The sequence below is a fragment of the Dysidea avara genome, chromosome 3 (genome assembly GCF_963678975.1).
Source record: "Dysidea avara chromosome 3, odDysAvar1.4, whole genome shotgun sequence".
Classification (NCBI taxonomy): domain Eukaryota; kingdom Metazoa; phylum Porifera; class Demospongiae; order Dictyoceratida; family Dysideidae; genus Dysidea; species Dysidea avara.
Genome location: NC_089274.1, coordinates 11,558,770 through 11,582,919, shown reverse-complemented (window position 1 = coordinate 11,582,919; position 24,150 = coordinate 11,558,770). Strand labels below are relative to the sequence as shown.

At 38.5% G+C, this 24,150-nt stretch overlaps 3 protein-coding genes across 6 annotated transcripts in view; 2 read left to right on the top strand and 1 right to left on the bottom strand.

Annotated features, from left to right (window-relative positions):
* The window catches only part of LOC136249363 (serine/arginine repetitive matrix protein 1-like), a 107,135-nt gene that overhangs the window by 82,434 nt on the left and 551 nt on the right, over positions 1 to 24,150 (top strand). Inside the window, exons 1-10 of one of the 4 annotated variants that reach the window (XM_066041330.1) lie at positions 14,898 to 14,948; positions 16,770 to 16,859; positions 16,974 to 17,008; positions 17,210 to 17,335; positions 17,397 to 17,567; positions 17,615 to 17,814; positions 18,994 to 19,839; positions 21,093 to 21,227; positions 21,427 to 21,916; positions 21,969 to 22,028. In XM_066041330.1, the coding sequence (XP_065897402.1) occupies positions 16,988 to 17,008; positions 17,210 to 17,335; positions 17,397 to 17,567; positions 17,615 to 17,814; positions 18,994 to 19,839; positions 21,093 to 21,227; positions 21,427 to 21,916; positions 21,969 to 22,028 (2,049 nt within the window). In that variant the 5' untranslated portion in view covers positions 14,898 to 14,948; positions 16,770 to 16,859; positions 16,974 to 16,987. Of the gene's footprint in view, positions 1 to 14,846; positions 14,949 to 16,769; positions 17,009 to 17,209; positions 17,336 to 17,396; positions 17,568 to 17,614; positions 17,815 to 18,993; positions 19,840 to 21,092; positions 21,228 to 21,426; positions 21,917 to 21,968; positions 22,029 to 24,150 lie in introns of those variants that run through there. The other 3 variants (XM_066041328.1, XM_066041329.1, XM_066041331.1) reach the window with 3 other exon arrangements.
* On the bottom strand, positions 877 to 14,905 carry LOC136249365 (uncharacterized). The gene is made up of 8 exons (XM_066041336.1): positions 14,810 to 14,905; positions 7,483 to 7,976; positions 7,279 to 7,430; positions 7,004 to 7,159; positions 6,534 to 6,690; positions 6,339 to 6,448; positions 6,182 to 6,289; positions 877 to 1,161 (listed from the first exon to the last, which is right to left on the bottom strand). The coding sequence occupies exons 2-8, from the start codon at positions 7,949 to 7,951 to the stop codon at positions 949 to 951; spliced, it is 1,365 nt and encodes a 454-aa protein (XP_065897408.1). The 5' UTR covers positions 7,952 to 7,976; positions 14,810 to 14,905; the 3' UTR covers positions 877 to 948.
* LOC136251577 (uncharacterized) lies at positions 11,206 to 12,895 on the top strand. Its single transcript, XM_066044041.1, has 4 exons — positions 11,206 to 11,525; positions 11,677 to 11,776; positions 12,073 to 12,601; positions 12,654 to 12,895. Exons 1-4 carry the CDS (start codon positions 11,206 to 11,208, stop codon positions 12,797 to 12,799), a joined length of 1,095 nt encoding a protein of 364 aa, XP_065900113.1. The 3' UTR covers positions 12,800 to 12,895.

Here is a 24,150-nt window from a genome sequence, read left to right as displayed (position 1 = left end):
TATTTGTGTAGTACCATAATCACCTAATTTATTTCCTCGGTGATCACTATTACTGAGCAAAGTGCATTGCATATATACTTCTTCATATAGTAGCCTGGGACTTTTATTTTCTTCTCAGCATGTAGTCCTGCTAATGAATAGCTGGCTTCCAGGTATATATATTTTGGAAAGGTCCAGAGCTATGCTTGACGTTTAAAGTCATGGTAAACATCATTATTGAGCATAGAAAACCTTTATACAGTGTGTAGTTTTGAGCACATGGGATAAGACATATCTCATACAATTGATAATGTTTAGGATTTCTTTAGCACATTTTAAATTAAATTTAGTTTCAAAGACGAACTCACTATTTACAGATGCCACTATCAGGTCATGGTACAGTGTTCCCTCTATTATCCAAACTCATTGGGCCCTGAGGGTGTTCAGATAATCGAAAAGTTCGGATAATAGAATCCCATTCATTTATATACAGAGCCCTGTTCAATTACTGCATTAGAACACACACTTTAGACAAAATACTCTAATAGAACAGTCACCTCCATAGTTCGGATAATTGATGGTTGGATAATCAAGGGACCACTGTACAACCAGATCACTGCAAGGGTGAGTGTAAACCTGAAGGCACAAGGATGATCATCTCAGCCAGTGACAGAAGTTTTATTCTCCATGGCAAGGCTGTGATCAGATTAGATTGTCCAGTCATTGCCCTAGTAGAAAACTCAATTGCTTCCATACACCTGGGACAGGTAGTGACAAATAAGAAACTGCCTAGCTTGATAATAGCAGTCAAGATGACTAAAATGTCTCTCAGGATCAGCTTTGTCAATGAACATCTTGAGATGATACCTCTTAATAAGAAGGAATGAGTAGTGGAGGATATCACAACTTTAATCTTTAAATAATTCATTTGACAAAAATAGCATATAAATTACATACAAAAATACACAATTATAGTCTCCCTAACACAGCATCTCTGACTAACAAACTAACAGCAGCCGAAGGCATTACCTTTAGGTAAGTAGCAGTCAAGCCTGGGAAGAGATTACGAACTTGTATTCTTTTAATGAAATTTATCAAAGATAATGACTGAGCCTTATTTGCTCCTTGCTGCATTGAATAAACCTGCATTCTTCTCCTTATTACATCCAATGGGTACACAACCTAGTATAGGAAAACTTGTTAGCATAATATGCATGCGCTGTATACACAATTTGCAATCAATAAACGTAATGAAAAATTAGGAGCTTTATATTTGAGTAAGGATCACGGGAAAAAAAAGCAATGAAACAAAGAAGGTTGCCTACACCTAAAGCTACGTATGCTGGCACACATTCCCAAGTCACGGCCATATAACTACCACTATATAACTGAAGTAAGAATTATATGCGTACAAGAATAGCTGCAGGTGCAGGTAACCTCCCACGATACATACTATTTTCACTATTGCCATCACTACCTAAAAAGCAATGTGGCCATTTTGTTTCATTTTTGACAGTGTTCTGCCCACTATACACCTTAGAACAGTGCAACAAGACCCTACCCACTCACTTCAAATGTAGGAGGCATGGTAAGGAAATTATCTTTAAAAGTGATAGCCAGCATAAGAAAACATTGAAATAACATCCACAAATTAGCACTTACATGTTAGTAGAGAAATAAATAGACACCAAAGGTAAATCCATTTTGCATGCGGCAGATAAATTAATGTCTTAAGCTAAAGTGTCTCATTGAACAGCAAAGAAATTAAACCTGTAGTGTTTACCAGTTTAGTTATGTTTGGCTGAGAATAATTAGTCAGTCAATAAAAAATCCAATTGAATCGTTTTCTTGTACCAATTTATTGGAAACTTTTCAGGTTACTAAAGTTGAAGTCTAGAAGCTGAAACACACCTTACAACTATCATGTTATACCACAACACCAAACTCACAAATGGCACATACCCTTTTTGAGATATGATGAATGTGAACCTTGCCTTTATTGAGGAATTAATTTTCCATATCAGCTTCTATAACAGGGAGTGGAAAGGGGCTATAGTGCATCTCTCTCCTCCCTGTTATAGTAAATGGTTGAATTTACTTCAGAAAAAAAACAAAAATAACAGAACATGACAACCATGCCCTAACATGTGCGGTACCCCTACCAGAGACTCAGCTGCAAGATCAAGATACTCTAATAAAGCACTATCATACATTCTGCAATTTATGTACTCATTAGCAGAAATGCGGTGACTACTCTATTAGGGAGTTTTGTCGTAATTCAACTTGCATCTCCAGTATAGTTGTAGATCTAACTTCAGTATACAGTGGATCCTTGAGTGGTGGTTCATTATGGTATGTCTGCTTAATTAAATCCTTAGAGATGCTAAGCGTGTTCATATGGCTTTCGGCGACATTCGTGGTCATGTGTGGTAAATACCTATCACCGAAGATTTTCTTAACGTGATTCATACCACCAATGAATTTATTTCCACTTATGATGCATTTTGAAATCCACAAAATTACTATAATAAAACTGTCTAATAGAGCGTTCAAGTTTGACCGAATTTCTGCTAATGTGTCATCATTTCATAATTGATGGTTTTCTCTCACCACACTAACAACAGCCATGTACAACAAGCATAAGGAAAAATTAGGAAGTTTAGGTTCAATTAGAGATTATAGAAAATCCACTAGTATATCTGCAGGTGTAGGCGACCTCCCTTGTTCCCCTACATTTTCTATGATCCCAAATCAAAATGGTATGCATAGAATGCTTTGATCTTTGGGAGATAATGAGGTCTTGTAATATCACAGAAAATTCTGTTTAGTGCCCATCTGTTTTCTAGAGTGTATTGAGCGCGTTTCCTCTTCAATAACACTTTACTAGATATCTAGATGGGTAAGCTTCTTTGTAGAATGGTTATTTTGCATTATTTGTAGTGTGAACGCGAAGCCAAACCTGGTCATTATACTGCTGTTGCGCCATAAATACGATCGTTGTCATCATAGTCACTCAAGCCAACTATTACGTTAATTTACCTCTTCTTTACACTGCTGTGATGCCATGGCACGTGCAATGGCAGCAACTAATCAGTTTGCTTCGATTTCTCTTCAGCTCTTCAATGAAAAGATGTTCTGTCTTCTGCACTCATGTTAAGATAGTGTGACGAATTTAAAACATCTAATCCAATCCCACAATAACTCCACCTATGTGCCCATATAAAACAGTTTCATTTTCTAAGTCGGTTAGAGACCAAGCCCTCGAATTTTCATGTTTTAAAAACCTCGGCTTCCCCTTGGTTTTAACATCCACAAAGATCCTTGTGCTAGGTCTCTAACCTACACTAAAAATTCCCAATACTTGTTTGTCTACTTTTCAGGGGCTTCCTAAAGAGAGGTAGAGCGTGGTGCAGCACTGCTCAAAATTCTGTTGATGTGGTAAAAAGAATGTATGTAATTAATAAATTGACTTTGATGTTGGTAGTAAATAATATTGATAGTTTTACTGCTCTACTCTATTTTACTGGGGAAAGCTTTGTTTTTTTTGTAACATTGGTGAATCCACACATACTGCAACATAAGAAAGAATGGTACCTGAGTTAATGTTCATCTGAATGCGTAACTATCAATTACTGATTGGAAAGTGAAAGGCACCACAAATGAAGAACAGTAGGAGAAGCGCCTCTGCAATCAATTCAGTCACCATGAAAAATACAGATGATTTGTGTGCCCCAATTTTCAATTACTGACGAAGTGAAGTGGCCACTACGCTTTGTTTTCAGCTATGTTCAGACAAGTGAAGAACAGTAGGAGAAGCGCCTCTGCAACCAATCCAGTCTCCGTGGAAAATATGGATGATTCCTGTTACAAGCGTAAGGAAGCTATCGTGCTACCACGAATTGACACCTTGAGCTGTCAGCAAAAAGAAATGTGACACAAAAGGTAAGTCCATGATGTGTGCATTGTATATGTAATGCGGTATGCCAAAAGTCACTTGTTGGGCTGAAGTGACATCAAACAGTGAAAAAACAAGCCTGTATCCTAAGCTATTATCGAGTTACGCTTGTCTGACAGCATTAGTCAGTCAGGCAGTCAATCAATAAAAATATATATATTTTAAATGGTAGCAACTTTTTGAAAGTGTTTAAGGTTATACTGAAGGCACTTTTAGGGCTTGGTTATACCTAACCAATACTGCCAAGGCACCATGGAGGTATTGTGAGGCTGGTTTTAGAGTGATATTTTTGGCCAGAAAAGCCAAACCTTCATGATCCATAATACTTATACAGTACTACCGTACTGTATGTTATTTCATTAGAGCAGTCAGTGGTCAATCACGTATGCAAATCAAAGAAATACTATAATTAAAAAGGAAGAAGTGATCCAGGTGACAGAAAGTAGCGCAACAAGACACACGATGTAATCACATCATAGCTTTGCAGGAAAATCCCTACTTTAGCCTTGAGCAAATTGTTATAACATGCTGATATTCCTAAGTAGCTACCATAAGTCATAACACCATCACATTTCTTATTTCACTACTTTTTTTTGTTCCATTTTAAATCAATAGCTTTGAAATACACTATAGTTGATTTTACCTGTCAATGTAGGAATAACAAAGTGATGTGTTCTATATGTGTAACAAGTACACAGAAAAATTTGGAATTTTCAACTAGAGTAGGGACCATAGCACATCGATAAAAAGTACTGAAACAAGCTGGAGTAGTACACGATATTGAATCACAGTAAAACAATAAGAATTGTTACGTATATTCCCACTGTGCTCAAGATACCATAATGGAAATGTACAGTAGGGATATAACACTTCTTATTGTTGTACTGTGATTTAATATTGTGCACTACTCCAGCTTGTTTCAGTACTTTTTATCGATATGCTATGGTCCCTACTCTAGTCGAAAATTCCAAATTTTTCTGTGTAGCTTGTTTGTTAACTTTTTTTGTAAATAATTATTATGACTGGTGGACCCACACATTCCGCATCTGAAATGGCACCGCGTGCCCCAATTATCGTCTGAAAAGTGAAGTATGCATTATGCTTCATTCTTAGTTTTGTTCAACCCGTCAGACAGCATTTCGAATCAAGAACTGTTCGAAAAGTACCTCTGCAATCCACGCATACCGAAAGAAATGGTGCCATGCGCGCCCCGGTTATATCAATTATCGTTTGAAAAGTGAAGTATCCATTACGCTCCGTTGTCGGCTATGTTCAACCCGTTACACAGCAGTACGAATCAAGAACTGTTTGAAAAGCACCTCTGCTATCAAAATAGCCACTATGACAAATACAGACGATTTCCGTTCTTGTTTCCGTTACGAAGGGAAGCCATCACATGCTAACACCAAATCGACACTTTTCGCTGTCAGCAAAGATGAATGGGACACAAAGGAGGACACTGGTAAGTCCATGAAGAATGCATTGTACGTACTGCGGTATGCCAAAAGGCACCTGTTGGGCCGAAGTGACGTCGAACAGTAGAAAAATCAAGCCCGTAGCGTTAGCCATTATCGAGTTATGCTTGTCTGAAGGCATCAGTCAGTTACTAGAAAATTCAGTTAAATAAATTTAAAAAAAAATTCTGTAGCAACTTGTTGAAAGCGTTTCAGGTCAATCTGAAAACTTGTTTGGGCTTAGTTTTACCTAACCAATACTGCCTCATCATTGTCAGGGAAAATTGAGGCTGGTTTTTGGGTGATCTTATCCCATGGGCCACGCCTACTCCTTTGTGGTCCCTACTATACACTACCATCGTAGTGTATGATTGTTATCCTTTTCTGTAATTGTTTTGTTTTATTGAGGTACCTCACTTGTTATAAATATTGGTTTTTGCATTATACTACAGCTTTTCTTATTTCATCAAATAGCAGCAAATGGACCACAGGCCAATTTTCAACTTATTTTCATAAGCGTGACCCTGTAGGCCTGGTTATAAGGCCAATAACAATGAATTATACCAAAAGGCTAACAGAATATAGGTACATATATAGAAGGAGTTTCAAAGCAGGATTTTATATGCCCTTACGGCTGTGACAGTTTAACATTGGTTACATGACAGAAGTAGTATGTCTTGTTTCAGTACAATTTAATGCTGTGATATATAACTGATATTTACTCATTACACTAATACAGTTGTGTATACATGCCATATAAATGTGCACATATACTACACTTTGCATCACTTACAGTTTGTGCTACAGCTCCAGCAGCACTTCCACACACCAAGAACAAAGTAGCACTGGGGGCAAATGCTTTGCTATCCAGAGCCTTCTGTTTGAGGATGTCATAAGTAACCTAAAGGTGATCAAACACGTAGAATGCCATATACAGGTGACACACTGACCTGTTGGACAGCCATGAAGGGAGCTATGGCCAGTAGTGTGGGACCCAGTCCACTATACAAACCAGTCATGCCTTCAGCACGTGCAACAGATGTAATGCCATGGAAAAGACCTAGATATAACATAATGATATAGTCGGTTACTTAATATACTGTACAATATCTTATTTATCTCATTTTGCAGATGGCTGTACGTACCTCTATACTGTTGAGTGATTTGTGATTGGACAGTTAATCTGGCTCGTACTACATCAATGGGATGTGTTAGTATTGTGGCAAATATTCCAGCACTAGCTCCAGCCCCCATACGCCACAGTGGATTCCAGGGACTGCTGGTACGATCCAATGGAAAGTGCTACAAAATAAATGTTGCTTCAGTACACTAACTGATACTACACATAAACAAACAGCTACTTAGAGTTGAATTACAAAGACACAATTAGGGCTAATAGGCACTATTAAGTAGTAGCTAGGTTGTTACTTGCATGTAGACAATCCTATCAATCATTGTATTATCTTCTCTATGAGACAGTGAAGTTATGCATATATACAAGAGTACATAATATATATATTTATGTACTCTTGATATATGCACCCAGGGGCATTATACATATATATATATATATATATATATATATATATATATATATATACAGTATATGTTGCACCTTTGCCATATTGGAGTATGCCACACAGACAAGAGCAGAGAAGGGTAATATTCTGATACAGTTGGCTCCATTTCCAGCAAATAAACTCTTCAGTCCTTCCTTCTGCCACACTCCAGTGATGTGTTTTACAATTGACAACTGTTTACCAGTAGCAGTCTAGCAAGATAAGAATAGATCAGACTACATACAGTGTATGTATGTGCACTGCATAATTACGTTGGAGGCTTAGAAAATACATACTGATATTTACTAGAGTTCCCCATTATAAGCATTACCTGTTGTAGGATTTTAACTTTTTCTAGTGGAGCAGTGGCAGTCCTAGATACTACACCACCAAATCCACCAGCTACGAACGCACGCCAGATAGGGACCGATGCTGGTGGCAGAGGGGCTGGTGCCAGGTCTGTCCCAATATCAACTGATGCACCTACACATAACAATAATACATGGTGCTTGTACCAATATGTGCACTCACATACCTGCTGCCCAGAGTCGAACTATAGACCTCACATCCGGTGATGGGTGGGTGGCAAAGAATTCACAGAATTCATTAAAGTTCACTTCTCCATTAGCGTCCTTGTCGGCCTGAGATATGATTACATGTAGCTCCCGGTCTGACAACGTTACACCTAACTTCTGGAAAACAGTTCCCAGTTCTGAAGCATTGATTTCACCACTTTTGTCCAGATCAAAATGGCTGAAAACTTGACCAAGTCTTTGTAGATAGTATTCACAAAAAGCATCAAATGTAACTACCCCATCAGAAGACGTACTTAAAAAATCTTTGATCGTTTCATCTGTTGCAGGTACAGACAGTTTATGGCAGGCAGTTTTAAACTCATCAAGTGATATTGTTTTACTGTGATCAGTGTCAATACTATCAAATAACTTTTTGAGTGTGTCCAGTGCAATAGGGCTAAGCATGTGTTTAGCAGGTAACTTATCCATCACAAAGATGATATCCAAAATTTACCTACAAATATTGTACACGTACAAGCACTTAAGGCACAGGCACGTACAAACACACACTACATAGAGGCTCCAACTTTCACACCTTAGGCATGATTCACGATTTAACTGTCAATCTCATCCCACACCAAGAATTTGTGACCTCACGCCTTCAACTTCTCCTCATTCCCAGGATTTTCTTTCCCTGCCTATGCTTGACTTCAGGCACCCTGAGCAGGGGCATAGCTACACCTGGGCCTACCCAGGTAACCATTGCTGGTACCCAGACAGCAAGCCAGGTAACAGCAGTACGTACCTGCCTGTGCACGCTTGACAGACTAAAATATGATACTATACACTTGTGACTAGTCAGTGATGTACTTATGTGCAAACACTTTTACTAGGCCATGCTATTATAATGTCCTGGAGCACTGGTTATAATAATAGCATGATGCTGTTCACCTTGGTGAAGAGTCTCACCCCTAAGAAAGATCCAAGGTTGGGGTATCTGACTACACACACAATCGCAAACACACACCACACTACCTTGCACATATACCACTACCACATTTTAAAATCACATATATACATAATCCATCATACAATCTGTTAATCTCATTTCCATCGAGATTGGTTGTTTAGGCCAGACACAATTGCCCAAGTGGCCAATACTCATGAAGTAACAAAGAAGACTATAAGATCCCTGTTTGAGCAGGATGCTTGCATTGCTGTCTCCTGCTCATACAAGATTTTTAATCCATGAGCCTCCCCGGACGCAAATTTTTTTCTTGGGCCCACTTGTCACGTGATCTTCGCCATACATTGCACAACCTCAATGGTCATCCTTGTGGTCGTCCTAGAAACAGTAGATACTGCACCACCTGCCTTTGATAAGCAATGATATGAATCAGAGAGGTGAGTTTTACACAGTGTTTTATTATTTTAGAGGAGCTGTTTGTAACTGGCGAGGTAAAAATAAACAGTTCATGGTTTTACTTCTTTAATTTACAGTAGTCACGTGTGGTGTTGTGCTAAATAAAGAAGACCTGCAGCGGGTAACTGAGCACGGCCTCCTCAATGACAAGGTATAATTTTCTATGTGACACGTAGCTTAGACACCATGTATTCTGTAATAGACAATAAGGGCTTATTTGAAGCTTGTGGTGCAAACTGCAGCAGTTCCTGAAAGTGTATGTAACTATGCTATTCTAATGTATTACTATCATGGTGTTATACTACTACAGTCTATACTTTTATCAGACTCCTTCTTTTTGGAGCAGTTTGAGAGATCTGGACATGATGCTGTAGATCGTGCCATCCCAAAGGTACTACCACTAATTTAATGCTATATAATAATTGCTTGTATGATAGGATAAGCTACTTTCTGCCCATCTATGGCTTATACCAGTCAATGCTAACAAGGTGCATTGGAGTTTAATTGTAAGGACTTTCAGTAAAGGTACACACAGTAACTATAAACAAACATAATTATGTAGGTAGCAGACTTTACGGATATAACCATTTCGGTTGATGATTCCTTGTTGTGGAAGCTGGACTCTTATGTTTCACTGAGTATAATGCGTACTATCCTCTATCTGTTGAATTTTTATGTTCATGCAGACTGTTCTTGGAGCGGAAAGGGTTTCCATTCAATTTATATAGATGGACTGTTAAGTTTGCAAAGGTAACTGTGACAGTGTGGCAAAATCGATGTCATGTAGGTTATTCATAGGATATCCCAGTTCAGGAGAATGAGTACGACTGTGGTGTTTTCTGTTGTCAAGTGAGTGTATAGCAACAGTGCTTTAGTTTAGTATGCTAAGTATGTGGTATTCCACCAGAAATTATGCTTTACCCAGGTATTTATACTAGATATACTTAGTGTATCAATGAAATTTTATGATTGTGGCAGGGTGACATGCCTATGATTCGGCAAAAAATGATGAAGGAACTATCTGAGTCTAAACTCTATTGGCCACGTAAAAGGTTATTTGCCAATGTCTCAAATTTATATTTCATTTTCCAGAAGTTTAAATGCTATTGATAAGTTAAATGTAAAGCAACCAAAGATCACGCAAACAATAAATTTGTCACAGTCATCTAGTACAAGTAGGTCACTAGTGGAGAGATCAGCAACACCAGTTGTATCAGTTAGTAAGCAGCCAGTCAGTCAGTCACCAGTGGAGAGATCAGCAACTGCTACTGTACCATCACCAATCGTATCCGTTAGTAAACAGCCAGTCAGTCAGTCAACAGTGGAGAGATCAATAACTGTACCATCACCTACTGTTCCATCACCAATTGTGTCAGTTAGCAAGTATCTGTCACAGCCAACCTCCAGCGTAACATCAATATTCGAACCAGCCACTTCTGCAGCTGGTTTTGTGACTGGTACCCAAACGTCTAAGTTTCCATCAGATCTGCAATCATTGATTCCAACTGACTATTCATACCATTTATCAGCTTATGAGAGTTTGCCTAAAGGTGACTTTTTAGGAGCACCTACACAGTTCTTTAAAGCCAAATTTTATATAAAGTTATACAGTGAAAAGGCTACCTGCAATTGGATAACTGATTTTGAGCAGAAAACTCAAACAACATATCGGATTTTAAAAGGCTGCAAGACAACAGGTAGTCTAGTTCTCTTTAAAACCATTAGACACTGCCAGCATTATCGCAAATATTTCCCTTTGGGACGATTGCCAAAAAAGGAAGAAACATCTTTAAGACAAAAGAAAACAGATTGTCCCAGCAGACTAATTGTACGTGTGCTCAGCAACAGGCCAAGAAACTTGCAAAGTCTGCCTACACGTGATCATCTATGTGAAGTTGAGATTACCTACAATCACAACCATCCTATTAACTCAGCCAATGCTTTGAGCTTTCGTGATGTTTCAGAGAATACAAAAGCCAAATTCTACAAGTATTTTGAGTATGGGCATTCTGCTGCATCTGTAAGACATCAGCATTCTTTGCATTTGCAATTATCTGGTGATGCTGTACTTGTGGAGAACCTCTTAGCTGACAGATCAACTAACCCTAATGTTCAAGATGTTTCTCGATTGTTTCAAGCATGGCAATTTCAGCAGCATGGTAGTGATCATGGGGCAGATATGTTTGATCATCTAGAACAAGAAGTAGCAGCTTACAATAAAGCTCACAGTGATGGGGGCAGAGCAGCTGTGCAGTGATTTGTTGGAAGAACCGAGTCAGATGAGGGAAAGCCACTAATCCTGGCAATCTGTAGCCCCATAATGTATCATGCCCATAAGTATGTACGACAGTCTGCTGAATTGGTGTTCATGGATGCTACATCTAGCCTTGACCGTTTTAGTTGCCCAACATACATACTTAGTACTGGATCTGCTGCAGGAGCTGTTCCCTTAGGGGTGTTTGTAGTTTCCAATGAGACTACGTCTACACTTACTGATGGTCTTGACCTATTGAAGTCGATTATGCCACCAGACTTGTTTTTTGGGAATGGTAGTGATACTGGCCCCATATTGTTTTTGACTGATGAGTTATCTTCACAACGTGAAGCGTTAAGAAAGGCATGGCCTAATGCAAGACAGCTGTTGTGTCTATTTCATTATTTACAATGTTGGTGGAAATGGCTTTGGGAAGCTAAGCAAGGAGTTAGCATTGATGACAGAAAAGTTATAAGTTTATTAGGAAACTTGTGTATGTGAGGAGGCTTTTGTCATACGAGTTTAAGATCCCACCAGCAAGGTTGTTAAGTATCCTAATGTTCTGAAACGTATCAAAGAAATGGAAGACAATGAAAAAGAATGGGCAATGGCTTATCGTTCAGAGTTGTGCATGCGTGTAAGCACACTAACAATTACTGTGAAGCTAGTGTCAGGATTCTTAAAGATTGAGTGTTTGAAAGGACAAGAGCATATAATTTAGTTCAGTTGTTTCAATTTTTGTCAACAACTTTAGAGCTTTATTTCGAAAAGAGGCTGCTTGATATTGCTCATAATCGTCCGAGCCCTCATTTGAAATTACCTTCTGAAGAAATTGAAAGGGTAAAAATCCTGCCAAAGTAGAGCAAGTAAGTGATATGGTTTACCAGTTCAAATATATAAATGACTGCACAAAAAGTTACTACATCGATGTAGACTTGGGTATGTGCTCATGGTATTTGTGGCAGCCCGTGCAAACATCAAGCTTTTGTGCTTCAAGAGCTGGGAATTCCATCTGTAAATTTTGTTCCTGAGTATTCCTCAGAAGGTCGTCGATTATTTGCTGTAATTGCCTTAGGAGAAAGCCACACGCCAGATGTGTCATTTTTTGCTAGTATTCATGAAAGCAAGAAGCAGCGGCAACAGGCTAATCAGGAATCTTCGGCTTACTTAGTAGAACAGCCAGATTATTGCATGACTACTGTGAATGATATTGACATGTGTGATGAGTCTGATGAGATTGAGATGCTATCATCTGAGAAGGAGAACGCAGAAATCAATGGAGCAGACGAGCTTAGTCTAGGACTTCAAGCTGTATTTGATGTTATGAGGGAACGTCTCAAAGAAAGGGATCCTAACTATGTTACTGGAGTTGCTAAGTTCCTTAAGAGCTACCGATCCATGCAAGAAAAAACAATATCTACTCCTTCCATTGCTAGTGCTCTCCACACATTTGGCATGGAAGGTCAGTGATCCTACATATTATATGCGCTGTTATGGCTAAAAATGTTCTGTAGCTGGTTTGCAGAGAAGACACCAAGGAGTGTTGATACCAGTTCAAACAACTGCTACCTCCAGACGTAGGAAGGGTGTACCAAGAGGCCGAAAACCGGTTCCTCAAGGTCGTCCACCTAAATTAAGTACACACTATAGTTACATGTAACTAATACTTCTTGATCAATGTACATGTAAGCCGCAGTAACTAAATATTTTAATGCATTTGTACATTGGGAGTATTCCTTGAAATGTTACTTTGTAAATTGTGGGGTTTCCTAGGTTTAAACTTCTTCATAAGAAGTTCATTGTTACTCTTCCCTGCTGTATGTTTCTGTGCACATCAGTCCTTTAAGGGTAACCCTAATGGCAACCGCTTGGCGGAGAGCAGGCAGGATCAGGGTGCATACTCTTTAGAGCACTGTCAGATTACTGATGATAGCAATATCTGCATGGCTGAATGACCCAATAGACAGTATCTTATATCTCAGTTTGCATCGACCCAGTAGTACAGCCAAGTAGAAAAATGTTTTTTGGTATTTCGATAATACTGTATTACCGTATAATGCAAATTGTTCGCGGTAAATTTTTGCGGATGCAAACAAGCTTTGATTTGCCAGAAAACTTTCGTGGTTTGTCGTTTCATACAACAGCAGTTGACATCATAATTGGGTTGCTGGGTGCAGCTAAGTATAATAATTATATTCGCAGTAAAAGTTTCGCGGTTTGCTGTCAATCCGTTAAAACCATGAAAGTTTTCCACTTCAAATAATTTGCATTGTATGGTAATAGAAATCAGTACATGTGTAAAAATTATTATACTAAATAACTGAAACCTACAATGCAAGTATACAATCAACTGTAGCCAATGTTGGATGTTAACACCTTCCAAAGTGACACTGTAATCAAACTAACTCATGAAAATCACTAATAGTTCCACATAGAAAATCCTAGCTTGCCACCTCTACTGCAAAGCACACGAGCACAATTCACATTGCCACTGTCTTGTGACGTGTGCATGGCAATCCTCTTACTAGTTGTCGGGCTGAGGTGGACAAAGAAATACTATCTTAAGGTGGTGACTGTGTTGTTAACACCCACACATGTAAAGTACAGGGCTGATGGTGAGCCTAGTAAATGGTCCAGAAAAGATCTATATAGCTGAGCAGATAATTGAAAATGAACACAAGTCTGTAGACAAGTTCAACTGTGGATCCACAATAAGAGTATCCTGTTGTTTTACTGTGATACAATTGTCTGGTTTGGCGTGGTCAAAATGTGCTAGAAGTGCTATACTTCATAACTGAACAACAATGATTATCTGGTAGTCAATTGCGCTACCATGATACTGAGCTACTGTATGACATATAGTTTCTCTAGTCAAATAAATTTGCTGCATCCCTATCATGGCAAACTGGAATAGGTAATCTCTTGCACTCTGTAATAAACTGCAAAAAGTGTTCAATGCTCTCAGTGAGTGACACAACATATGGTCACAACACCGTTGGTACATGTTCTCATTTAGTATGCAAATCGCACAAAGCATGCAGATCTGATTCCCAGTTCTAGCACAAGAAATAATATGTGGGTAGCTACCTCTCTTGATTAGCTCAGTGTCTATCTCGGTGTCTATGTTCGAACTTTCCATCTGTCACCTCACTGATTGGTCACGTTTGTTCCGTGACAAGATTAACTATGGCACATGGGTTTGCTTGTATTCCACATCCAATTCCACATCTTAGTCCACTCATTCCACTGAGGACTTGACTAGGGACGAAAGTGGCGTACTATTGGAGCTCAGATTATGAGCGCTTGTAAGCGCCAGTTAGAATAGAGATCACGTGACAAGTGGGCCCAAGAAAAAAATTTGCTCCCCGGACTGGGATAGTACAGTACAGGAGCCCTGGCAAGATTTACACTATTAAACTACAATACAAAAATATTATGGCATGCAGAAAAGTTCAGTTTAGGCAAACCGATAGATCCACCCAGTGCATGGTACCCCCGAGTCTAGACCCCTGTACTTATGTTGTATCATAGATACTACACCCCGGTGGGTGTAATATCTATGGTTGTATATTGTCTTAACTAAACAAGACGTATATATCTCTCTCTCTCTCTTTCATAATCCATCATACAATCATATGTACATGGATAACACATTTCATTGCAAACTTACCGAGAAATTCTAGTTCTTAGAAAGTATGCGGAACAGAGTGGACTCAAAAAACGGAATGGTGATCGGCCTTTATTCTAATTAATGCTCTCAGTCGTTTCTTGCGTGCACGTTGCAAATGGCTGATGCAGGGTTTTTTCGGGTGAGTGAATTTTCGTACTGTCTTCTTGTATTCTGTAATATTTGACCCTTGTGATACTGTTGAACCTTGTGATACATTTGAACCTTGTGATTATTTTGAACCTTGTGATACGAGCATAAAGTGTCTGTGATAGGGACTGGTAATATATGTATTATGATTTATATTACACCACCGGATAGTCTTTAGCGTGGTTTAGTTGAACGCTTCCTATTTAAAGCGCACCATGACAGATAAGTAAAGTGCACCAACTCCGGACAGTTTTTTGTTTTCGGTCATCTATACCTTAACCTTAAATGAAGCCTATCCTCTGGTACAAATATTCAAGGAGCTATGCACCAAAATGCAACTATGTAAATTTCTAGTCTGGCGGCGCCCGCCCCTTCGCATAGAGTAAGGGTCTGGTATGCTTAGTATAGTGGAGTTGTACCGGATTACCAAAAACTGGTGCAACCAATCAGAACGTCCCACATTTAATCAGCACATTTTTGTTTATGTTACGTCAGAAGAATGAATCAAATGTCCTAACAATGCTGAAAGAAACAAAAGGAGTTAGCTAATAAAAAACAAAGAGAAGAAAGTGTTGTTTCGGGAAGGGCTTTTTGCCTTGTTTGATACGCGAAAAACCCAGGTTACGCTCTGATTTCCTAGGTAGGGAGACATGTCTATTCTATAAAAGTAGACCAATCCACTTTCGCCTGTGTAAAGGCGAAGGAAGTTCAATATCACTGCCACAATTTTGAGTGAGGCACTTCCGTTAAGACCATTTTCGTTACGTCATTATATTCAAATTAAATTCCTCCAGAACAACTCGGTGATACTAAGCAAACCAGACCCTTACTCCATGCGAAGGGGCGGGCGCCACCAGACTAGTAAATTTCGTGCATGCTCCTAACTTGACACTTGTTTATCACACCTGAAACAGTCCTTTAGAAGTTGACTTAGCATTTTAAACACTGCTGCAATAACCTTGCATCTATTGTCCATTTCATACTTGATTTTGGGAGTCATAACCTTGTGTTATTTAGTTATGGGTATTTCAAATCAAGGTGTATGTCCACAAATATCCTTGCAGACTGGTGCTTGCAAAATTGTCCATAGCAAGCTGTTAGCAAATGAAACTTGGTACAGTGGTAAGTCACAATTGTTCCTTTGCATTGTATTAAAATCAGCCAGATAGCGTTTTGAGTTAAGGAATAAGCAGCGATTATCGAAGAATTTTGATAGTTTTGTCACACATGACAATAAATAATACCTCGTTTGGAAAACTAGTAGAACTTTTAAGCTGATTTTTTAGGATCATAGTATCATCGTACATGAAACATTAATCACTAAAGATTTCAAGTAAATACATGACTGTTTTTGGAGATTTTACGTTAAATATTCAAAGTGTCTGGGGTAACTGTAGATTTTAATGATGAAAATGGTTAGAATACACTAGGCATTCTGATTCACCGCTGGCCGTACAATTCATGAAAATATTATGAAAATGGTGGAAAATGGGTATTCATAAAAATTACATCCCTCTAAATATACCACATGTACATAAATGCAGCCAAGCAGGACTGTGTTTATAAGTAGCAATAAAAATGGAGTAAAACAAGAGGTTGTATACCTGCACCCATGCATTTAATCCCTATAGCTATATATACATAACAGGATGTATATATAATCGGTTTTAAGCTATATCATTGAAGTAGGTATTATCTAGGTTGGCTATAGGTAATTGCTATGATCCATACTCAAATTCTGAGACAAAAGTGTTTAGTTAGTACAAATGCAATTCTGTTATAATCATAATTCTGCTTCATGTTATTTTTGTAGGGAACAAACACAGACCAGGATTCTCGGTTTGGAAACAAGCAGAAAAAGCTTATGAAGCTAATGAAATTTCCACCAAATGTAGAAACAAAGGTAAACCGAATACTATACACCATTGCTACACAACACTGCATGATAATCTAATATATATGTATGTGTTCACATATATACGTATTGTATTATGTATTTAAACTCTGTATCCCGTAGTGGCAAGAAATTGGATGCTCAGTAAAGTAATAACGGTAGCAGACTCTGTGTATTGCATGGTATTACGTATGTGTTATTGATCAAGGTAACGTTTTAAACTTTTATAAAGTGACTCATATGGGGGTGGTTTTATACATGCATGTTGATCTACTGATAATGATGTGTGTAGAATTTTCAAAATGTTTTACCTGAATTACTTTTAAGTGTTTTGTGTTGCTTTTTCAATTTTGTTGTAGATTGACATGGAGAAAGTCAATTTGGATACCATTAAACCGTGGATCACTGAGAGAGTGAATGAGCTATTGGGGTTTGAGGATGATGTAGTAATAGAATTTGTGTTTAACCTGTTGGAATCTAATCAGGTATGAAACCCGACTGTAAGCCTATGCTATAAAATAATGAATGCATTTTGAAATTTTCTAGTATCCTGACCCTAAGGAACTTCAGATGTATTTGACAGGATTTCTTCATGGCAAAAATGCCCGTATATTTATGGGGGAACTTTGGGAGCACCTGGATAGTGCACAGAACAATATTGGGGGCATCCCCACCAAAATGTTGGAGCAAAAGAAGGAGGAACTAAGACAAAAGAAAGTTAGACACAAACGTAACTGTCAGAATATAGTATAGTTTGTTTCCAGGTTGAAAAGGAAAGAATTCGAGCTAACTTAGAGAGGCAAGAAGCTAGTTTAAAAAAGCAAGGGGAAATCACAAGGGCTATTCTAGAAGAGCGAGAAAGAGATGCAGCAAACAGGAGAGCAGAGAGAGAATCAAAACCTGCCAAAAGGGAGTTTAAGGAAGTAAAAACTGAAGATACTGAAAATGATTTGAAAAGACGAAGGTATCACTAAGTACAGTAGTGTCAAATAGTAGGGATCCTTCAAAAGAATATGGCTTCTGCAAGAAAGGGCCTGGAAAATTGCCATAGATATATTGAAAAATACTTCCACAGGAGAGTCTTGATATAAACAAGTAAATCCTCACGAAGTAGTACATATGTCCTTAAAACCAAGTTGATGTTGTGCTACTTCTAAAAACCAGGCGCCATGCAGCAAACAAACGTAACTGGAATTAATTAACAGAGTGTACTAAACTAATTGTTGCTACATACAAAATTGAATGATCACAGTAATTTAGTAATTTGTATTTCGTAATTGATAAAATATTTTGTAATTCTGTAATTACATTGCTAAGGAGGCATACCTCGAATAATGCACAGAAGTATCTTCTTAACTGTTTTATAGTTTATCTATAGCATTTTCTTATGCAAATTCTCCAGGCAAAACCTCAAAGTTGCTCTTCTTTCATTTGCGTATGTATGGACACGCCTCCTTTTCAACTTGAAGGAATTCGTTATACCCGATAGCCTGGGAGGCCAGCTGTGTTGTTTTTCAGCTATTTGACGTCCGTAGAGCCCATTGGGAAAGGCCTCACCATAAACTCGCTTCACCCGTACTTCAAACTGGCACGTATTAACTGCCTTAAACCATAGCTTACTTGTCCTGAAGTTTAATACAGGCTCTATATGGCCTTTATTCTCACATAAAATCTGTTTTTAGCAAACAAAGTTTGCTCACGTGGGTGCGGAAAGACAAACAAATATACAAACATACATACATACATACATACATACATACATACATACATACATACATACATACATACATACATACATACATACATACATACATACATACAAACACACACACACACACACACACACACACACACACACACACACACACACACACACACACACTTTTTGGAAAACAAATTCAGTAAACCAGGCACACGCCCACAAAGGCTGGCTGTGGGCGGCGCGCACCTGGTTTAAAAATTACCAAAAAGCGATTTTTTTGGTATTCTTCTCTGTCTGACTGGCTGTCTGGCCACTTTTGTAAGTAAAAATCAAGTGCATATGTTGTACTACAGTAGTGGCATTGTATGTGTTTATCTGACACTGTTGTCATTTGGTGTAATTAATGATTACTTATATGCACTGTGTTTGTATTTCCACCAGATCACCTCGTAGAAGGTCTCCCAGCCCACGCAGACAGTCACCAAGCCCACGAAGACAATCACCAAGTCCACGAAGACGATTGCCAAGCCCACACAAACGATCACCAAGCCCACATAGACAATCACCAAGTCCACGTAGACAATCTCCTAGCCCTCATAGAAGATCACCAGTCCCACGCAGAAAACAACGATCACTTAGTCCTAATGAAAAATCTCCAAGTCCACCTAAAAAACCTGCAAGGAGGGAGGCCAGTCCATCTCGTTCTAAAAAACCACCTCTTGGTTCCCCAGACTCCAGTTCTGATAGCAGGTCATCAAGTCCTAACCGAAAATCTGATAGTTCGCGTAAGTCACCTAGTCCAGATCAGTTACCATCAAGAAAATCCTTGGTCGTTCGTAAAGAAGTTAGTCCGCGGAGAAGTCCCCGCCGGAGATCACCCAGACAACGGCCAATGAGATCACCTCAGAGACCCATCCGCCGCATTCAATCCCCTCGTAGATCAGGCTCATTCCATCAGTCTCCACCCCAGAGAAGGCCATTTAAACGTAGGTCACCATTCCTACAAAGACGGTCCCGTACTCCTCCTAGGAGACAAGCTAGACAAGAACGGTCTCCTTCACCACCAAGAAGACCAAGAAGAAAATCAAGATCTGAGTCAGAGAGTTCTAGAACTTCATCAAGTTCAAGATCACATAGTCCACCGAGAAAGCAGCAACAAAGATCACCTATAAAACGTTCTGTAAGTCCACAAAGATCACGCCACATTGAACGTAAGGGAAGGCGGCCATCAGTGTCTTCATATAGCGGTGACAGTTACAGCAGTGTGAGATCTGGCAGTTACTCATAGTAAGTGATTTGCAGCAGATGTTGCATGTGCTAGATCAGCATTGCACTAAATAGTTTAGAAGTTTCAATGTGCAGTACTCCCTTGATTATCCGAACAGTAGAAATGATTGCTCTACTAGAGTATTTTGTCTAAGATGTATTTTCTATTAGAGTATTTGAACAGGGCTCTGTATATAAATGAATGGGCTTCGATTATGATCACGAACATGTCTTGGTCCCAAGGATAATCAAGGGAGTACTGTAGATATTTTTAAGGTACATTTGTGTACTGTAGATAATTTTATATGCTTGGAGTGTATGTACGTTAGAGATGTACCAATCTAGTATCGGATCGGTGCCGACCTTGACAATTTGAGCAAAATTGGTAAAACCGATTTTCTGTTGAAGCCACCAATTCATGATACCGATCTTTCTAATCACCATCTCTTCAAACATACTAGACTTCTCTATTATTTCTCTGTTCAATTTACGAAACAGGCTAAAGCATAGTGCCGTCTCTCCATTGAAACTACGAGAAGCCATTTAAATATGTGTGAATTAGCTGTTATAAATACTGAAACTTACCCTTCAACTTACCAGAGGTCCTTGACAAAAAACAATGAATAGTGCTACACCATATCAAATAAACTAAACTATTAGAATCTCTACTACAACAGCCTACAAACCATTCCAGGCAAGTCTTGGGAGGAGCATGCATTAAAATATTTGTGGGTGCTGTCACTGCTGATTGTCTGGGTGCAGTGGGTGGTGTAATTGAGGCCACAGCACCATTAGTATATTGACTCCAGTAACAATGCTGTGACCATCATTCAGCTAACAATTGACCAATTAGAGATAAGAGCTACCTGTACAAGATCAGTCATCATATTAGATAACTGATATCAGATCGGTACAATATCAGTAGATCGGTAATAAATTTACTAGATTGGATCGGTATCCGTAAAGCTCAGAAAAGTTGAATCGGTACATCTCTAATGTACGTATGTATTCATTGCATACGAGTGTATTCCTGTTATATAAGAGTAATGCTGATAGCTGCTTGTTTGTGTGATTCAGAATTTAAACTTTATGGTTTGTTAAATTTAGGTAAGCACTTTCTGAAGGTACACAGCCAAAGTACGTGAGCAACAGATTATCTTTTGTGAATGATAGAAAGTGCACTATAGTCAATTTATATACTATGTGTATGTGTGTAACGTTGTTGGTATAAATATGTCGGAGTCATTTTCACTGTTACGCTCTCCTGTATCCAGTTCCTCTTCATCTTCATCACCTCATCGAAAGCAAAGGAAGAGATCATACACTCCTAGTCCTCCTAGAAGACGTCTTCAGAGGAGATCGGCTTCATCATCACCTCCAAGACGTCCTGTGAAGGATCAAAGAAGAAGGTACAGTAGTTGTTCACAGCATACCATATGATGTATGGCTACCCATGCTTGATATACTGCATAAATGTGGTTATACTTGCTAGGCAAATAAAGATTTCTTAGCTTGGAACAGTGGTATGGTTAGGATAGTGTGATAGATATATATTTTTGAACAGTTTCTGGTCTGCATTCACTTACTGTTGCTGTGTGTCTTATTTAGATCACCTGATGACTCACGTCGTCAACAAAGGAAAGTTGCTAGACGCAGCCCATCCAGTCATTCTGAGTCGAGTTATTACTCTGATGACCATAGGAGACCATCTCCAGGTAGAAAGAGGAAGAAGTCCTTTGATAGACCACCTTCCCCTGCTGCTAAGAGGCCAAGATATTTGGATCGGCTTGCTACAAAACAGGACTATCCCAGTAGAGACCGTCCTAGTAGAAATCATCATCATAGCAGATCACGTAGTCCTTCTCCTTCTAAGCATGACAGAAGAAGACAGACATCTCCTTCAGCAAATGTTGTTGATGCAGATAGAAAAAAACGAGAGAAGAAAGTTGAAAAGAAATACTTGAAGAAACGGCAAAGTATTTTGGAAGGGACACTAACACCCACAAGCAAGGACAAAGCATTAAGAAAGTTGGAGAAAAAGAAAGACAAAAAACTGCAAAAGATACTATCAGGGGAAAATGACCACAGTGAAAAGAAGGTATGGTCGGAATATTTTGTTTCTTGTGTTGAAAATGGTTTTTCTGCACTAGGAAAGCAAACACAAGCGACAGAAGAAATCACACAGGGAAGGAAACAGTAAAAAGCATGAGGTACTTCAGTGCTTAAAATTAGTGTTTGTACAACTGCATTATGAAGTTGAATGAAGTCGGGAGCCATGCACAAAAGAACAAGAAATGTGTCCGTGTATCATATCTGTATGTGGGAAAACCCCTACTTTGGCTTGTAGTATTGTAGGGATTTTCCCGCATAAAGCTGTGTTGTGCAATCACATCTCTTATTTCACTACTTTGTAGTGCATGGATTTTTAAACCAGACCCACAGCTGGCTGGCTGTGGGTGTGCGCCTGGTTGGTTTGGGAAAACTGTGCGTATGCATGTATGTCCACACAGCCATATGAGCAAAGCAATCTTCAAGGTGCAGAAAATGTACAAATGAAGGCTGTTTGCAAACTAGATTTTCATGTTGTTTACTCAAAGGGGGTGTGGCCCATAACCGTGACGGTTAAATGACACTTCCATACATGCTGTAGCAGACATTTAACAACTGAAAAAAATGTAACAGGCCTTGTAAGCAGCCAAAGATAGTGTATACTATTGAGTTGATCAAAAGGGGTGTGTCCCCTAATTACACATGAAATTAAAGAGCAGCCTTGTGGCTTTGTGTAGAGAATGTGCATATGAAACATGATAGACTATGAAAGAATTATGAAAATACTTTTGTGCGTAATTTGTAGTTTGCTCGAGTTATGCTTTCTTAGCGATACGTAGCAACATAATTGATGAATTATGAAATAATTGATGAATTATGAAATACGTTCAATTTTAATACTGCACGTATTGTTACAAAGCAAAGTAAGAAACAAAGGTATAACATTTAATAGCTTGTTAAATTTATAAATAGTTGGTTAATTCAAAGATGGTATTACTGGATGCCCGGTTTTTGAGGTAGTAACTTGCTACTTCGTTTTTAAAATTTCTCTTTGCATATCTAGTTCGTTTACTTTTTTTTGCGAGTTATAATTTACCAGACTGTTGTATTGGGGTGACTGCTTTATTTGGTTATCTCGGATTTCACTGTAAAGCTATCCCAAGCAATAAATTAGTGGTGTAGTCACAATCCTTTTTTTGTGGCAAAACAAATTGTCATGAGTAAAGCTGTTTACTCCCTTTCACAGTAGTGCAAATGCTGCAATGATTTTGTGGCAAGTGAGAAGACAGTGCAGAGAGCAGACAATTTGAAAGGGAACATTCCACAGCTGAGTTAGGTATCATGACATTAAGTGTGCGTATGTAGTGTAGCTTCTAGCACTAAGACTCTTCCATGTAGCTATTTTTTTCATGTTCAGTATTTCTGTGATGATTGTAAGCACCAGGCTGGGAGTGGGGTTGCCATTTTGTTTTGGAATAGTTCTAATGTACTGTATGGACTATATTTGTAGGAGATAATGTCACTACCAGGACACTACTTGCCAATTCTGTGCTTGTTTACATTATGTACAGTAGGACCTAAATTATCTGAACCCTAGATTATTCAAACAATATAAGTGACTGTTCTATTAGGGTATTTCGTCATTAGGTGAATGTCCTCTTAGAGTAAGCATATGTTCTATTGTAGTTGAACAGAACCCTGTATATAAATGAATGGGCTTCATTTATCCAAACAAATTTGCTTATCTGGATGCTTTTATGATTCAACTGGCACACAAGTGTTTGGATAATGGAGGTCCTCCTATATTTGGTTTTCACATTGTAACTCCTTGATCTTCAGTGGGACTTCTGTTTCATCGGTAAGGGCTTGCCAAATGCAGATTGGGCAGTGTCTATGACAAATTATGCTTGTGTCTGTTCTATTAGACTATTTTGATTGCTCTTATTAGGTTTTATGTTATAACATGTAGATCTTTAATCCAATTTCTTTTTTTTTTTGTACACTGATGGTTTATCGTGAGCAGTTTCATGAAGTGCTGGCCAATGAGAAAGGTTTGGTTGATGACAAAGTTAATATCTTCTGCACATATTTGGAAAAGCTACACAGATCATTGCTAGTAGGCATTGCACAAATTACTTTTCAAAAATTGCATGTAACTTTCCAGTACTAATCTGTCTGTGTGCATATTGATAAGTAAATTTGTTGTACTACATCTGGATTTGAAGAAAATTGGGAGAATTATAAATGTTAAAAAAAAATTTTTTTAAAGGTATTTATGGCTTG

What these genes read in the sequence shown, in the direction of transcription:
- LOC136249365 (XM_066041336.1), bottom strand. Translation starts at nt 7,951, where the DNA reads ATGGATAAGTTACCTGCTAAACACATGCTTAGCCCTATTGCACTGGAC. An exon ending in CATACTCCAATATGGCAAAG is followed by an intron (nt 6,691 to 7,003) that starts GTGCAACATATA and finishes TTTATTTTGTAG; the next exon opens with CACTTTCCATTGGATCGTAC. An exon ending in CTGGAGCTGTAGCACAAACT is followed by an intron (nt 1,162 to 6,181) that starts GTAAGTGATGCA and finishes TTCCTATACTAG; the next exon opens with GTTGTGTACCCATTGGATGT.
- LOC136251577 (XM_066044041.1), top strand. Translation starts at nt 11,206, where the DNA reads ATGTATCATGCCCATAAGTATGTACGACAGTCTGCTGAATTGGTGTTC. An exon ending in GTTCAGAGTTGTGCATGCGT is followed by an intron (nt 11,777 to 12,072) that starts GTAAGCACACTA and finishes ACATCGATGTAG; the next exon opens with ACTTGGGTATGTGCTCATGG. An exon ending in CCACACATTTGGCATGGAAG is followed by an intron (nt 12,602 to 12,653) that starts GTCAGTGATCCT and finishes AATGTTCTGTAG; the next exon opens with CTGGTTTGCAGAGAAGACAC.